Source organism: Idiotropiscis lumnitzeri, chromosome 20 (assembly GCF_059441095.1).
Source record: "Idiotropiscis lumnitzeri isolate Australia: NSW breed Sydney's pygmy pipehorse chromosome 20, RoL_Ilum_1.0, whole genome shotgun sequence".
In the NCBI taxonomy this organism is placed as follows: Eukaryota; Metazoa; Chordata; class Actinopteri; order Syngnathiformes; family Syngnathidae; genus Idiotropiscis; species Idiotropiscis lumnitzeri.
This window is the reverse complement of record NC_142410.1, coordinates 5,060,330-5,076,372: the sequence shown is the minus strand read 5'-3', so window position 1 is coordinate 5,076,372 and position 16,043 is coordinate 5,060,330. Positions and strand designations below refer to the sequence as shown.

At 41.4% G+C, this 16,043-nt stretch overlaps 1 protein-coding gene across 1 annotated transcript in view; it reads left to right on the top strand.

Annotated features, from left to right (window-relative positions):
• kat7b (K(lysine) acetyltransferase 7b) overlaps window positions 1–16,043 on the top strand; it is a 67,524-nt gene that overhangs the window by 25,826 nt on the left and 25,655 nt on the right. The window contains exon 14 of the mRNA XM_088284354.1: window positions 13,105–13,168. Within this exon, the coding sequence (XP_088140480.1) occupies window positions 13,105–13,130 (26 nt within the window). The 3' untranslated portion in view covers window positions 13,131–13,168. The remainder of the gene's footprint in view (window positions 1–13,104; window positions 13,169–16,043) is intronic.

Here is a 16,043-nt window from a genome sequence, read left to right as displayed (position 1 = left end):
TGTTCTTTCATATCGACCCATGCAAACTGATATGATAATTAAGATAAGGCGACTGCAGACCCCCTGAGGAGCAGCTTTCTGTTTGAGTGTGTTACAGTAGTAGCGGGGCTCCTCCACAAGCAGGCACGGTGGAGTAGGGAATCTCTAATTGCCCCAATTATCGAGGGAAACCGCCATTCCAGCTGGGGGTTGCGTGGACAGAGATCGCTCTTGAGTGTTATGTCATTAATTGAGTCATTAACCTCTCGCAAAATTACAACTCTTAAGTGACTGCAGCTCAGATTCACCTTAGCTCTAAGCTTTCCGGCTCTGGATTTGAATCACGTTTGCATTTTTGTCAGTTCATGACCTAGCCAAAGAAATGATGACGGTCATTTAAAAGTCTCGTGAGTTAAAACAAGATGGCACGAACGCCATTTGTAAAAAAAAAAAACAAAAAAACAGCATACTGACAAAATTAAATCAAATATTTACCTCAGATGAACCTCATGTCATTAACTTGATGTGCTGCTTAAAGCAATGTTCTAACGGCCCGTTTCTGTGTTGTGCTGCCAGGTTGTCACTCTGGTTGGATCAACTGGTTTCAAAGTTGACATTTAAAACAAAGCAGACATACGTGATGGTTTCAAGATTTGACTCTTGCCGCTCTGTAGTTTGAATGAATAAATGCTCCTTTACTCCAAACATCTCTAGGTTATTTGATTAGAAAAATACAATTTTAAAATAAAAATGTTTAAAAAAAAAAAAAAGTCACCCAAGGTGAATGTGACACATTCCTGTTGCGTGTCAAGAGGTCTGGGTTAGTCACACTCATTTATCAACAGGTCTCCGTTCTCACTTCCCTCCATACCGCCTCAGCCAGATTGTTAGAATTTATACCTCATGTCTTGCCGACAAGCACGTTAGAGTTAAGAAAATTGAGACCTACAGTAGCTAGACCCACAATGTCTTCGGCTATGTCCGTAAGCGCTAAAAAAAATGATCAAAGTTGACAGCAGTCAGCAATGATGTGTGAAAAGTGCAGCGGCACGGCATTCTGATGCTTGCGGTGGGGAGACACGCTCTCTTGTTCTCAACAAGCTACACAGTACTGTTAGGCCAGAGGTCTTGGAAGAACTAATTGGCGCCGGTGAAGGAGTTTCCGAGTTGTGATGAATATTTAATAACGATCAGGTGTCCGCTGGCGCTTGTATACATCCAAATGTTCAGGCACATGGGACCGAGACCTTGGTTCTTCTTGCACAGTGGAAAGAAAACTAACACCTGTAATCCCTACAAGATCAGAACGTTGAGTCCCGAGTGTATTTTCCGCATGAGTGTTCCACCACGTGCATGTACTTATCGAAGATGAAATTAGTGCCGGATTTTCCGTCATTTATTGAGCCATGGCAGAAAAATGTCACGGCGCACCACAAAACAAATAAATGCCAGCTAAAAGCGTTGTGAAATAATGTCACGTCTTGATTTGCTCACAAATTACTCAATGTCAAATCTGGCCTTATTTAATTGAACGGAAAGCTGAGACTTATTCTTTTGTATGAACGCCAATGGGTGACACTTTTATTGTCACCTTCAGCCATCCAATTGAAGAGCGTTTAATTATTCCAGCTGCCATATATGCCACTGGCATAGTCAAACAAATGTTTGTCATGAATGACAAATTCCAGACTTAATTTGGTCAAATTGAATCATTTCAGTGACCCACGCATAACGTGGTGATTAAAAGTCTCATTTAATGATTCCCATTTAATGTGTTTGTAAACCAAATGGAGGGGGAGAAATCAGCAGAAGTCCACTTTGAATAATTCAACCACCTTGACCGTCTCACATCTCACGCACCCACCCCCCCCCCCCCCCTCCAGCTCCTGTTTCCTCCCGGTTACTAATTACAGCAACATTCTGACAGCTCGTCTGCCTTCCCACTAATGAAGTGCTTTCTATTAAGATAATAGCGGAAGACAATGTATGAAGTCTTTGAAGGAGAAACCATTTTGTTAATGCCTCCCAAATTAGTTGCTCTGTCCTTTGCCTCGTTTACAGCCCTCCACATAAGTGAACATCGCCATTTGTCATTACCTTTACCCCCTCTTCTGCGCTGGTGTTCAACCTAAAGACGCTTTCTTTGGCGCAATTAGTAAATACGTCCAACGAAGCAACAATTGGCTAATTGCCCTTGCTTGCGTTAGGAAATAATTGCCTTCAGTGCACATTGCCGAAAAGAAACTTGCTAAGCTACTTTCCGATGCCAGCGCGGCCAACTCTGTTCATACACATCATAGCTGGAACGCAGGCCTAACAGACAGTCACCGCTGAGGAATGTATTTGAAGATTGGAGTAGGACGGAGGAACTCTTTCTGCAACCTCCACCCTTTTTTTTTTTTTTTTTTTTGGAGAATAGTAACAACACTCATTTTGAGAGATTTTCAGAACACTGTTAGTTTATTCTGCGTGGATAATGTGAGATTTAGGGTGCAATTAAAAATCTCACCTCCATTCTCTCCTACTTTTTTTGACTGATGTGATGTCTACTTCAAGACAGCAGACTGTTAATACTCCAGGCTATATCACTAGGGGGCAGTCTTGAGCCAGAATGGAGAGAAATGGTAGTGGGAGGGGACAAACCTCCATGCAGACACAGCAAAATATTTCCACACATGATAGAGCAACTTGAAGCTACCAGTTGGCATCTTTGTCCTGTGGTGGGGGGGGAAAAAAGAAGACATTTGGTGACTTTGTTGGGAATATGCACAAAAAAAAGAAAAAAAAGAAAAGGAAAGCCATAGCCGTCAGCCACCTGTCAGCTTTAGGTGTAAAGGCAGTCAGTACGCAGGATGCCCGCACAACACAATCTTTTGGATTTGAATGAGAGCATTGTCCCACTGGGGTCTTGCGAAAGACTGGGTGCATTGTGCGCTGCCGCTAAGTCTGAAGGGACTTAGCTGTCACCAGCAATAGCCCAGAGGACACGCCGCTGTCTCTACTTTGTTTTAGCCGGTGACAGGGGGACAAGGGGCTACTTCTAGCGGGGAACCTCGTTTCCCTGATCAAATGATCAAGTGAGCTGCTCGGGATTCCCAAGCGTCGATGACGGCTGTCAGCGCTTGTTTGATGCTGGATGTCTCTCCTAAAGGCCAGCGGATTGATAGCTGATCGAAATCAGGGCTAGAATAAGACCTTGTGTCAATGGGTCTCTGTTTTACATGTGTCCCATTTGTTTTTGGACAACTACGTCATTATTTCATAACTTTATTTCTTTTTTTTTTTTAAAGCTCAAATGACATCTTTCAGATGTCTAACCCTTCGCATGCTTTTTGCGAGTCTCTCAGTCAGTCTCAGTCATTCTGGAGTGGAGACATGCCCAGTTCTCCTTAATGGCCCTTTGTTCAACCTGCAGGCTTAGAGGTCAGGGGTCAACTGCACCTGAGGCCGATTCCCACAAACAAAAGCGCTTGTGTTTACTGGCACCAGGCCACCACTTCCATGTCTCCTGCAGAAAGGAGCCCGCTGAAACGGACGGGACATCTTGATTAAGCACCTTCTGCATGATAATGTGACGATTATGCTTGTTTGTTGTAAATTGCGTATTTGTAAATCATCCTCAATTTCCAATTGTTTTTAATATATTTTTAAGAGGATTTGATATAATGTCTTATAGTTACAGTTTGAGAATATATAGAAATTACATTTATAAAACGTCCTCAGTATCCTTAAGCTATCATACTAAAATGTAAAATAACGCTGAGAGATGCAGTCATTGAAATTACAAACAATGCAAGAAATTAAAGACAGTATAGTGTGATTAAAAAAACCCCACAGCATTTATATATCATTGTTTTTATGTAGGCAGCAAATAATCCAAGAATAGTTATATATAATTTTACTGGAAGGAAGTGATTGAAGGCATTAAAAAAAAAGTGTGCAGGTGCGCCTTGGCTGCCCACATTTTTTATTTAATTGCGATGAAAATTATTTACTACAAATGCATGTATGTATACTTAAAGTTATCTATGCTGGTGACATTTAATGCAGCACAGGCACAATTAAATGCTCTTCTATTAAATGGCTGAAAGTACAGTGGATTTAAAAAGTCTACACACCCCTGTTGAAATGCCAGATTTATTTCATGTAAAAGAAAATGAGACCAAAACAAATAATTTAAAGACTATTTACACCATTGTGACCTATAACCCTGACAACATGATTGTAAAAAAAAAAAAATCATTTTGAGATGAGAAATTAAAATAACTGAAATAAATATACGGTTGTAAAAGTGTGCACACCCACTGATAGAGTAGCTGGGATGTTGCTGCGTACACAATTAACCACTCACTTTTAAACTTAATAGTACATCTCATTAATCCCCAAATAAGTGTCAGCTGTTCTATTGGACCACAACAAAATCGCGCTAATTTTATGGTCTGACGAGACCAAGGTTGAACTTTTTGGCCATAATTCCCAAAAGTATGTTTTCTGCAAATGCCACCAAAAGAACACCTTAGCAATGAAGCATGGTGTTGGTCACATCATGCTATGGGACTTTTTTTTTCTTCAGCTGGAACTGATACAAAATTGACCTATGTATCCACTTTTCGTCCCATTTTCGTTTGGTGGTGTGCCTTGATATTTTTCTAACGTCATGTGCCTTGGCTCAATGAATCTTGTGTTAAGGTATCAACATGTCTTGACCCCCTTATCCCCACACCTGTAAAAAAAAAAAAATGTACATTTTGCAAACTAGTATGATGAATATTTGTGCTAGCAAAAATTCTCACTGATTTTACCAAGTTTCCTCAAACCTGTTGAGAGATGACCGTCATCATTAAATTACAAAACTATAATGATTTTTTTTTGTTTTGATGCAGAACAGCATGTGAAAGCTTTTCTCTCAACTGCCAGACAATAACTGACTCCATGTTGCTGCTGTCGCTATTTTTATGGGACATGTGCAACAGTGAGAACAGACACATCCAAGGAACGATTGCAAGCAAGTTTTTGATATTCCAACAACAATGACAAGTATCACTATTTCCCTCTGACTCCAACCCAAATCATTGAAGGCTTTCTCGGATTGATCATGGAAGAAAAGTCAACAATTCCACTTCCTGGCATTCCCAGCTTCTCTCCGGCACCGATTCAAGGACAACAGATGGGAATCTTTAAGCTGCCACACATCCGCGCCTGAGCTGAAGCATACTAGGGGGTTGAACAGGACAGATTGAACTCCAGGACGGATGAAAAGAATTGTTGGGTGCTGGGGACCGGGTGGCGGTGGTTGCGATTGGGGGCGGGTTGATGGAGGGTGGGTCGTACCTGTCGGGGCATGAGCGCAACAGGTGAAGCTCGTCCCTGAGGCCCTGCCTGGAACACCCAAATGGGCCAGCCCCCTCCACCTGTCACATTGTCACTCGGATTGGGAAGCAGCAGGGTGCATCATCCCCGCTTTGCCCCCCACCCCCACTCCTCTATTGCTGTTTGTTACTCCCACTCTTAATGCATCAGAACCTACATGCTTGGAGATACCATTCATTTTTCAAAGTGATGCAAACTTTGTTTTTTTTTTTCGCCAATTTTGCCAACGTAAACAAGAAAAAAAAAATGCAATTATTCTCTGCGTTGACTTCCAAAGATTATTCTGCATCTCACATTCTCAGTGACGGCAGTTAGCATGAGAAGTGACATCTGCTACTTTTGGGAAGCAAAATAAAAGAAAGACAACATGTGGAGAAAATCCCAAGAAGACACCACTGTTCTGCCCAAACTCTTTGATATAGCAGAGGATGTCATTGCTATAAAGAACAGAAATTCTCAGCACCAAGACTTCAGACCGGTAATGATACAGATTTGCTCTGATGATCTACGACTCGGAATCCTTTGTGACATCATGCGAAAGGACCCAGCAGCTACTCGTCAGTACTCAGTTGGGGCTTTCTCATGTTGTTTGACTTCAGACTGCGGGGCAGGCCTAGCGAAATCCTTGACGCGTTTATAAGAACTGATTAATTCATTTGCGAATCACATTGGACAGTTCCGTGTCAATTGCGCTTTGATTTTTTTTTTTTTTTTTTAGATCTAAAAGCCTCAAAGACAAACTTGCAATGGAACACATTACAATGGAGAGTTGAGTCAAAAAGCTACAACAATAAATAGCACATTATTATGAGTCTTGGGCGAATGGCTTTTGAGGATCTTGTGAGGATCGATTTTAGTGTATTGAAACAAAAATGCAATAATCAATGATTTGCCGCAGTACGGTCATCAATATGAGCAGTTTAATGTGATTGTGTAAATATTTGTTCGTGAGTAAGAACAACACGCGTTGAAATCGAATTTTTTCATTATTCTAACAAGCAATTTTCTTTAAGTTGCTATAAATTGAAAACTGTGTTCTAGATTTTACAACCCTTGCATTTGAGTGATTAAAAAAAATAAAAAATGGGTTCAAAATCTTGGAAAATTACTTTCTGAATGCTCTCAAATCATGCTCCACTGAACTGTCAACTGTCAATCAAATGCCTGTTCAACTACAAAACATGAATGCTACTTTTTTTGTGACACAGCTACACATTTAAGCGTGAAAATATATCAATCAAAATCCTCCGGCGGCTGTAATCTACCCCGCTGTGCTTTTTCCACGTCACTATAACAAGGTGCTCAAAAGTTTCCTCACCAGTGTGGAAAAAAAAGTCCCTGATCTTTCTCTGTGTAAAATGCATACACTCACGATTGACAATGAGGCGCTCTAAACCAGCCAAACAGGCCCAAAGCTCAGGCCCACACACTGTTCAGTCCGACTCCGCCCCATTTCCCCCCTCCCCCCCCCTTGCTATTCCGCCTCTCACTGCTTGACATTTGCTTATACACAGTTGACAACGAGGCGCTCTAAAGCAGCCTCGCCACCGTACTATCCGAAGGCTGTTTTCAGGGTGTATAGGCATAGCTACACTTGCTAGCTAACGGCACATCAGAAATGTGCCAGGTAAATCCTGGCGCCAAGGAAGGCGCTCAAGTTCTTATAAGTGACAAAGTGGGTCACCGAGTTTTATTTTAGCCGGAGCCCCAAAAAATCCCAAAAATTTAAATGGTGGAAAAGAGTCACTTTTAACTCATTCACTACCAGCTAAGTGAAAAAAAAAGCGCTTTGACGTCTTTAGCCGTCAATGGCAGTAAATGAGTTAAGTGAGAAATTAATAACTCAGTCATTGCACATTTTCTGGAACTACTGTCTCCAAATTCACCTTACAAGGTCTAAAAAATCTTTCCAAATTAGGGAACATCTGCAGTTGTGTGCATCTTGACATTCACTTTTACGGGATTTGTAATCGCAATTTCTTCCTGAATTCTGAAATTCAGGCTGCAGACGGTCGCTTCCACCCTTAACACCCAAACGAGGCCAGTTAACGTCACTAACGGTGTTATGGCGGTGAGATGACAAGCTTGACTCACCTCAACTGCTCCACAGCTGCAGTTTCGTACCGAGTCGTCATTTGAGTTCCTTTGCTAACGTGCATGCTGAAGAAGAATTCCAATTATTATTGCGGTTACGAAGGGTGGCCCTACTTGACCCGCCCTTTGCGGCTGGATCAGCTAGCTAACACCCTGATTCTCTTTTGTTGAACCTGATCTGCAGTCTCTGCTCTACGAGCAACCCTAAACATACCAAATTCTTCTACATTCATTTCCACCCAACCTGGCTGGCAACCAAAAAAAAAAAAAAAACTTTTTCAAAACATGCAATCAAATGAAGTTTATTTTTATTCACTTGACTGACTTATCGGAGAGGATTTGTTGCAACAGTCGTGTTCATATCATAATACCTGTATGCTAAGTAAAGTTTCCTGAGGTGGTTTGCTTGTTTTACGCGGCCTTTTAAAACTTTCGGTGGGATTAAAAGAGGTTTGATGCGCACAACACACTGCTATTTCCCTCTAGGCAGGAGAGGAGGAACCTTTCCACTCTCGGCTCTAACACTCCACGCTAGTCACGCAAGCCTCATCAAAAACACACACCGATATATACACACACACACATATACGGAGTCACAGAAATACACACAGACGAAACCTCACACTCAAAGAATGAGTCAGAGTTGCAACCGGGGTTGGTGAAGTCTCATATTGTGAAAGGTTGTGTTTGTGTTTTATGTGGCTATTTGAAATTTTAACCACATGTTACTGTTACGACTATGTGGGTGACTTAGCGTTTGTTGCATTGCTTTGCAGCCAATTGACTTCACGATTCAGAGGTTGCCATGTCATTTCATGTCACATTTGGATGTATTTGCATGCCAGAATGTACAGTAGAAATATGCTGCAGGCACACTGAATTAGATACGCTTTTGCATGATCCGATGAAATTGAATACAAATATAAAAACTATTCTATAGGGAGGGCAATTTGTCTTACCGACACACATTTCCACATGATGGAGCACAAAATACAAATCCTGAGGTCTCTGTAAATCACAAGTGAAAATACAAATAGCTCCAAATTGTTTTAAATGTGTTTTGGAGATATTCACAAAATAAAGATTTGGAGGGAAATGCTTTTCATTGGATTGTTAATTCATTTCAAAACATCATCGCATTGTTTTAGAATGCAATTTTCAAAATCACCAAGGCTGTATTTCGGGTCCAAAACAATTATGTATAAAAACTCTGAAATTGTCTCTTGTAATTCCGATTAATTTATTGCTTCTGTTTGTTCAACAAAAAAAAAATACATGGGAATAAGACACTGAAAAAAAAAATCAAAATCACATTTAAAATTGCAGTATTGTGCGTGTGGTGGGGAATCCCAATTTTTTTTTTTTCAAAATCGTTCAACCCTTTTTAATGGGCAGCACTGATACATCAATGATTGTGACCCAAAAAATCCAAAAGCTCTCAGTAGTGGAGTTCAAGACAACTACATACTGCGACCATCCTAATTAAACATTTTTTTAAATGAATCCCAAATTTTCATCTGAGTCTTTGTAACGGGAGAATCTGCAATACTTGTGTTGGCTCTTTCTGATGTGCATGTGTACCGAATAAAGTGTCCTTTCAGTGTGTATTGCATTGATTAAGTTGGATGGCACTATGTTAACATTCTGGCTTGCCAGATTGTACAAAAACAAAGCAGTAAAAGCAAAGCTGGCAGCGCGCTTCAAAACGACCTAGAGGGAGGGCATTCATTGCTCAATGTCTAAATAGAATGATGCACCACACCACAGTCGACGAATAATAGAAGTCACATCCCCCCCCCCGAGTTCACATGAACTTGCCGTCAGGCCGCACGGCATTGACTGTAGACACGTAATTCAAGCGGCTCACGCATACACAAACACTGTCATTTTTCATCATCTTGTCTACACAAAGCAACCATAGCGGTGTGTGTGTGTGTGTGTGTGTGGGGGGGGCTTTCAAACCCGCTATTTTTATGCATGACGAGCCCCCATGCCATGTTCTAAGTAAGAGGTCAGACGCTGTCTTATTTGAGGTAGGAAAGTCCTTGAGCGCACATCTAAATTTCAACTCTGCAGTGGTGGGGTGTCGACCGTCCGATTTCAAAAGTTGTTTAAATGCTCTCAGATGTGTGTGGTGTTCGTGCGCGTGAAGGTGGGCTTGCACCCATCACACAGTCAGGATGGGGGATGAACAAAGATTGAAAGTGAGTCTGACTTTGGCTTTAATTAAAAAAAAAAATCAGTCGCTAAACCGGCTTGAGCTCTAATGCCTATTAAAAAAAAGAATACAATCTTTCGTCTGTTCCCTGCATTCACTTCATTAATATTTGTGACTTTAGACCAAGTACTACCTAAAAATAATCATTTGCTCTCGGAGTAGCACGATCATGACCAACATTATAATATACATTTTAATATAGTAAGCCAGTTTTGATTAAAAACATGTTTTTGTTTTTATTTATTTATTTATTTTTTATTAAAAGCATGTTTTATTCCTAGAATTGTTAATGTAAGCCATTGTAAAAAGTTTGGTCATCAACACTCTACTGAAATATAGTAAAATGTACATAAAAATGTCTCAAAATAGAAATAAAAAATCAGTACCTCAAAATTAAATGGCATTGTACTAAAAAGTTAAATACAACTGAAATGCACTTTATAAATGAGACAAAATTGAAAAAAATAAATGTTTTAATGGCCTCATAGAAGTCTGCTTCGCTGCCTCCAACTTTGTCTCCTTAATGAAAACTTCATTAATATCTCCTCCATGGTCATCAAGTTTTGTACTCTTTGTATTTTGGGGAGCTCCAAATCCTTCGAACAGCTTTTCTCTATGCGCTCGTCGTACGGGAACGCTGTATATTTGCCATTATTAATTTGCAGAATTCATTTACATAAAAAGTCTGCATTATTAATGCCGCCTATGATGGCAGAAATAATTTCTTCAATAGTTTGTTTCTTCAGACAACAGCAAAAGCCCAATTTGAAATGTCCCATTTGCGCCAAAGCCGTTGCGCAACTGAACTCAGCGTGGTAATGCATTTTTGGACCTTACCCTATCAAGGTCAATCTGTGCTTGCTGTTCCTGGAACCACACGTTGTGTCAAATGTTTCTCCAAGTCTGATGATGCAGAATTTTAGCACATTGTGTTCTAAGCCGTTAGAGCCGTCAATGCGTGACGATTGGAAGGAATCCGATACTTCTTTGCCTCCTCTGCATTGAGAACCCAAGATGGCAGCTGGGCCCTTGGTGTCGTTCACATACAGTGCCGCTGCAGGAAGTGATTAACAGTAAAAGATCAAAGTCAGCGAGTCAGGATAAACACTCCTACTCCTCTGGGGTAAACAGCACCACTTCCTCTTTTTACAGACTGACGGCTGTCTCCTCTGCCACAGCACAGCGCACACATTGTCCCCACATGAGGCGCTGAACCAGCAGCCAGGAAGCGCGTGTGACAGCCTGGCACCGATAGAGAGACGGAGAGGTTGCCCAAATAGTAGGAAGGGGAGGAGAGTGTCGCCATGGAAGAGTGCGTCTGAGAGATTCAATCTACAGTTTTGAAATTTCACTCTGCACTTAAGTAGAAGTACAGATTCAGATACTAACTTGCATCGTGCTCTTGCTGAGAGGGGGGGGGGGGAATGCTATAAACGCTATATCAGGCCACGATTCAGTCAATCGAAATCTCATCCAACTTGACGTTACGTCGTCCTCTGCGAAGGTTTAAAAAAAAAAAAAAGTAACGAGTAACAATAGAAAATCCGACAGAAAAACCCTCAAGAAAAATAGTACATATTTGTGCTTGAGTACTCGCAGGCTTATATGCTTGATCCTCTGTGGAGAAAGAAGAAAAATGACTCCAGCTTACTGAGTCACAGTAGATGTGAAACTCTTCTTTAATAATGGCGCATTAACTTCATTTAAAAAAATTTTTTTTTTAGATTCTCTTTTTATTTTTGCAGTGTGTTTTTCATGAAGTACAATATGTGCTGAGTGCTGCCTTCCCTATTAAAAAAAAACAAACAAAAATATTCATTGCTTTTTTGGGGGAGGACAGTGGGGGGGCTGAAACATATTCATGGCATTACCATTTATTTCATGAGGGAATTATGATTAGCCATACGAGTGTTTTCTACGTACAACTTTCTGAAATTTAATTCCTGAAGTATTTGACCGTCATTACGTCCCACCCAAGTCCTTTGTGCATTATTTTTGCTGTTGTGACCCCACATTATGCAAATTTTCTCAATTGGATGCATTCACTGGTACCTCACGAGGCAGGAAACAGCAGCAGAGGCTATGAAGTGCAAACTCAAACTAAAGTAGTCGTCGCGGTGCATGTGAGGGTGTCAATAACAAAAATCAGGGCAACTGTTACACATTCTGATGTTGAAAATCATTGTAACCACATTTTGAACTGTTTCTGGAAAGCCGTCCTACGAGATGTTGGAAGAACATTTGTGTGGTCAGAGTTTGCTGGGCTTTGCTTCTAGTCTCTCCCAAGTCAAGTTCTTCCAAGACTGTGCTGGTCGAGAATGGTTCCCTCTGTGAGCTATCTGTCCCCAAAATGTTGAACACATACGAATGCCTAAAATGTCTTCACAGGAATAAGTTGGGTCCGTCGTATCTCAAATCATCGCTGTCCATGAATCGTTAACATTCTGATCGTCGGAAAGAAACCTTTTAGATATTTAATATGGCGTTCGGAATGACTACATTCCACATAAGGTGATACAATTATTTGTCTTGAGAATCTCGTAGTAATCTTTTGATCTTGATGCTATGTTTACATCAATGTCAAGGCGGCCCTTGTTGAATCCCCCACGTTCCCCCCTTCCCGAGGTGAAACATAACCTCCTTTCGGGCTCAATGGATGGCAGATCACAGGCCCTCGAGATCTAAAAGAGACAATTATCCTCAATTGAAGGTTGACAGTAAGAACAAACACCGTGCAAGCGGCGCAGGGGTCTTTCTTCTCTCAGGGAAGGGGGCAAGTCCACTGACCAGGTCAAACCGAAGTTTCATGAACGACCTGGCCGGGCCTGTTAAAACATTCCTGGGAAAAAAATACAAGACAAAAGTGCGAGTGTTGGTAGATCCAGACTGTCACTACTCAGTCAGTCAAGGTTTTGCAAGTCAGTGTGGGCGAGAACCGGAAAGTAAAAATACACTATTTGGCCTTGTTGGTGCTTTTGAGGCTCCAGCCTTTGACATTGTCTTTGCGCTTGGCTTCCATGATGGATCGAGCAGCCTTTGCTGTGGTAGGCACGCGGCTCCGAGGCCAAATGTGGATTTAAAAATAGCGAGCCCTGTGGATGTGCGGCTTGCTCTCACTGTTTCTCTTGGCGCGTCGAGGCCCCAACATATTGCCGTTAATCCGCTTCATATGCAAAGCAACACAAAATGATTCCTTGTCATTGCAGCTTGCCAGCCCTGCTCACAGTCAATCACATTTGAGTTGCTGATAGAACAGCGCTGACAAACTGAGGGTTTGGTCCCACTGTTTTTCTGGAGCCACTCACCAAACACACACCAAAAAAAAGAAAGAAAACCTTCACACACAAATGACTTCCAGTAATAGAAACATATTTGTGCTTCTCTGCTTGCCATTAAGAAAAAAAAATTAATCTAATAGAATCATTTGTCTTTGCGCCTGACAGGTCCAAGGGACGCTTCCATCGTTTAATTGGACGAGAGGTTCATTGACATCACAAGAGGTGAAAGGTCAGTGCGGGACAACCTTTACTGCTTCTTTTGGTGCCAAGTTGTGTTTGAGAGTTGCCAGGTGTGAAAGGTTTTTGCCTTTTTGGGCGGGACTCTGATGTGAACATCTGCGCCGGAATTCGAGTTTGTGCTAAAGGTGCAGGATTCGTGTTGAAGCTCAAATGTGGACTCGTTTAGATTGGGTGGGGGTTAGATCTGGGGTTGTGTGCGTGGAAGTTTTTTTTCACATTTTTAAAAGTCCAACCAAGAATTTGCCTGCAAAGAATCCTGCTCTTCCAAATGTTCGGTTTACTTGACATCACGCTCTCCCATGACAATATTTTTCATCTTTTCAGTTTTGTGATTTTTGTGATTGCAAAAATGCAGCTCCCTTGTGGATAGTCCGCCATGGCCATTTTAGAGCGCCTCGTTGTTGTCCGTGAGTGCGCGCACGTCATGCAGAGAAAGGTGGAAGAGCAAACGGGGTGGGAGAGTTATTTTTGGGTTGGGTCTTCTACGACGTGACAACTAGGGGCTTCACACCAGCAGTGCCACTTTAGAGCGCCTCATTGTATTCCAGCCACTCGAAGCTTTAAGATGATATATTTTCACGCCCCACAATGAAAGAATGTGTAGTCATAAGAAAGAAAGTAGCATCCGTTTTTCCAGGTTTTAGTAGTTGTATTTGATTGACAGTTGAGCAGAGTGTGGTTCCGCTGCCTTCGGCGGACACGCCCACTGTGTTTGAGAGGGGGGAGAATGGCTTGATTTTTCATGATTTTGAAGCCTCGCTTTAGATAGAATTTTTTTTAGCCATTCGCATCTCTGTGGGGTGTCAAATTTAGAAGACATTTTTCCTTTACAAGGATTTTTAACATCAACTTTTTAATGAGTAATTAAATCTGGTTTACGTACTGTCAGTGGTTGGTATCTAGGACGTATTAAACTTGATATTAATCCAAATTATTGTATCTTTTTGGTGAGTCTAGTCTTAATTGTGTTTAGCATTTTCTTCCCATCACCAATTTCTGTGAATGACAATCAATTTCCACATGCATTGACTACATCCTCTTCACATAAACCATTGCCAAGAGCATATAGACCTGGTGCCACTGTTGCATCCAAAACACAGCCCGCTTTCAGCATCCTGATATAAATAGACAATGTTTACTCACACGTCCAGTTTGGCCAACAACCGTCTAACTCTGCGCCTGACCCCTAACATAAACACAACATGGCTCCTTTCCCCAGCGACCCAGAGGGGTGCAGGTGGTCCACATGGACACCTCTATACGGGTTCTGACCCGGGTTCAAAGGTCAACACCCCTCAAATGACGACCTTCCTTGCCGCCCCTAATTGCCCTGTTTATTTTTAGTCCACACCGGGCTGTGTTGAGCTATTATAAGAAACATGAACATGAGGCCGCGTGCTAATTACCGTTGGGCTAGCAGACCCCCACTTTCGCTGATTGCTCCCATATGCCAGCCCACTCAGAGAGCGCGGTCTCGTCTGTCACCTTCACTGTCTCTCAGTGCTGCGGCAGGATGGCACTTTGCACAGAGTGTGCATTATTACGAATGCGGGTTGGAATCAGTGAAGTGTTGAATTTCACGGAACAAAAGTTTAGCACTTAGTGTGTTATCCAATTTCTGCATGTAATGTGGGCAAAGCACGCTGGTAGCCAACTTTTAAGTGGTTCAAATCAAAAAGTATTGAGCCCATAATGCATAAGTAAGGTTTTCTGACCTGTTGAGTCAATGCAATACAAAACATTTTTTATTTTATTGAAAATAACTAAGTCAATGTAAATGAGCATATAAATGTAGAATAATTGGGTTGCATCATCAAAGTTAAAAAATGTCTTTTAGACAATTGCTGATTTGGTTGCGCGAAAATAGAATAAAAATGCAAATCCAAACACAAATACGAAGTTGTAAAACGGTCATTCTCGGTTTGTTATGACACCCTCTAGTGGTACGTGGAAGAATCACTGCCTAAGTACAGTTCCGTTGTATTTAATTTGAAGCTCATTTAAACTTTTTGCACTTTGTCAGCATTTATTGAGCTACATTTTATTTAAAATTGATATGCAACACTTAAAAATCTGATTTTTTAAAATATTTTTAATTTCCAATATCTGAGGTGCAATATATGTTCAAACTGTGCTTAAAAATCAAGTGGCTTACTGTGCAAACACGACAGTATATGTGTTGGAAATAAATCCCAGATTTTTGTAATGTTTCCCAGTGATGTTGGATGGCAGCTCACAAGCGGAAATCAAATAAAAAAAAGAGCACATTATCACAGAGCCCGTTGCTGGAAAGGATCAGTAAATGTGGTGCAAGTATTTAAAGAGGCACTAAGTAATTGGGTCGATTTAGGCCTATTTGTGGTCTGAAAGAGGTTTTGAAATAAAGCAGCCGAGGTGTCGCTGGCGCTGAAGTTGTGAAGTTTACAAAAGGTTTGATTGGAGTAGGAAGCTGGTTGTGTGGATTAGCACAAAGAGAGCGCATGCTTCTGTTTGGCACTGCGGACATTCGATCTGACGATTACCGAGCTGTTAGAGAATGAGCGGCGAGGTGTAGAAACTCTCAGTTCCAGATTAAAGTTCAATCATGCGGATCATTTGAGTTTGTGTTCATATAGCTCTTCGTGTGTTCTGTAATATTGGATGCTGAGCTTTCATGAATGTTTTGCAATTTCAACCTGAATTTTCTCTGTGATATAATATATAGTTTCCATTCCGTTTTTAATTATTTTTTTCCATACATTTTCATAACCGCGTCCCCTTTTGGCCTATGTAACGCGTGCATCAGTGCCGCAGCAGGAGCTGTCACCGAGGCGTCTGGCCAGTATCAGACAGCGCAGGGCCACCCGCCTCGATCTTCCCTGATG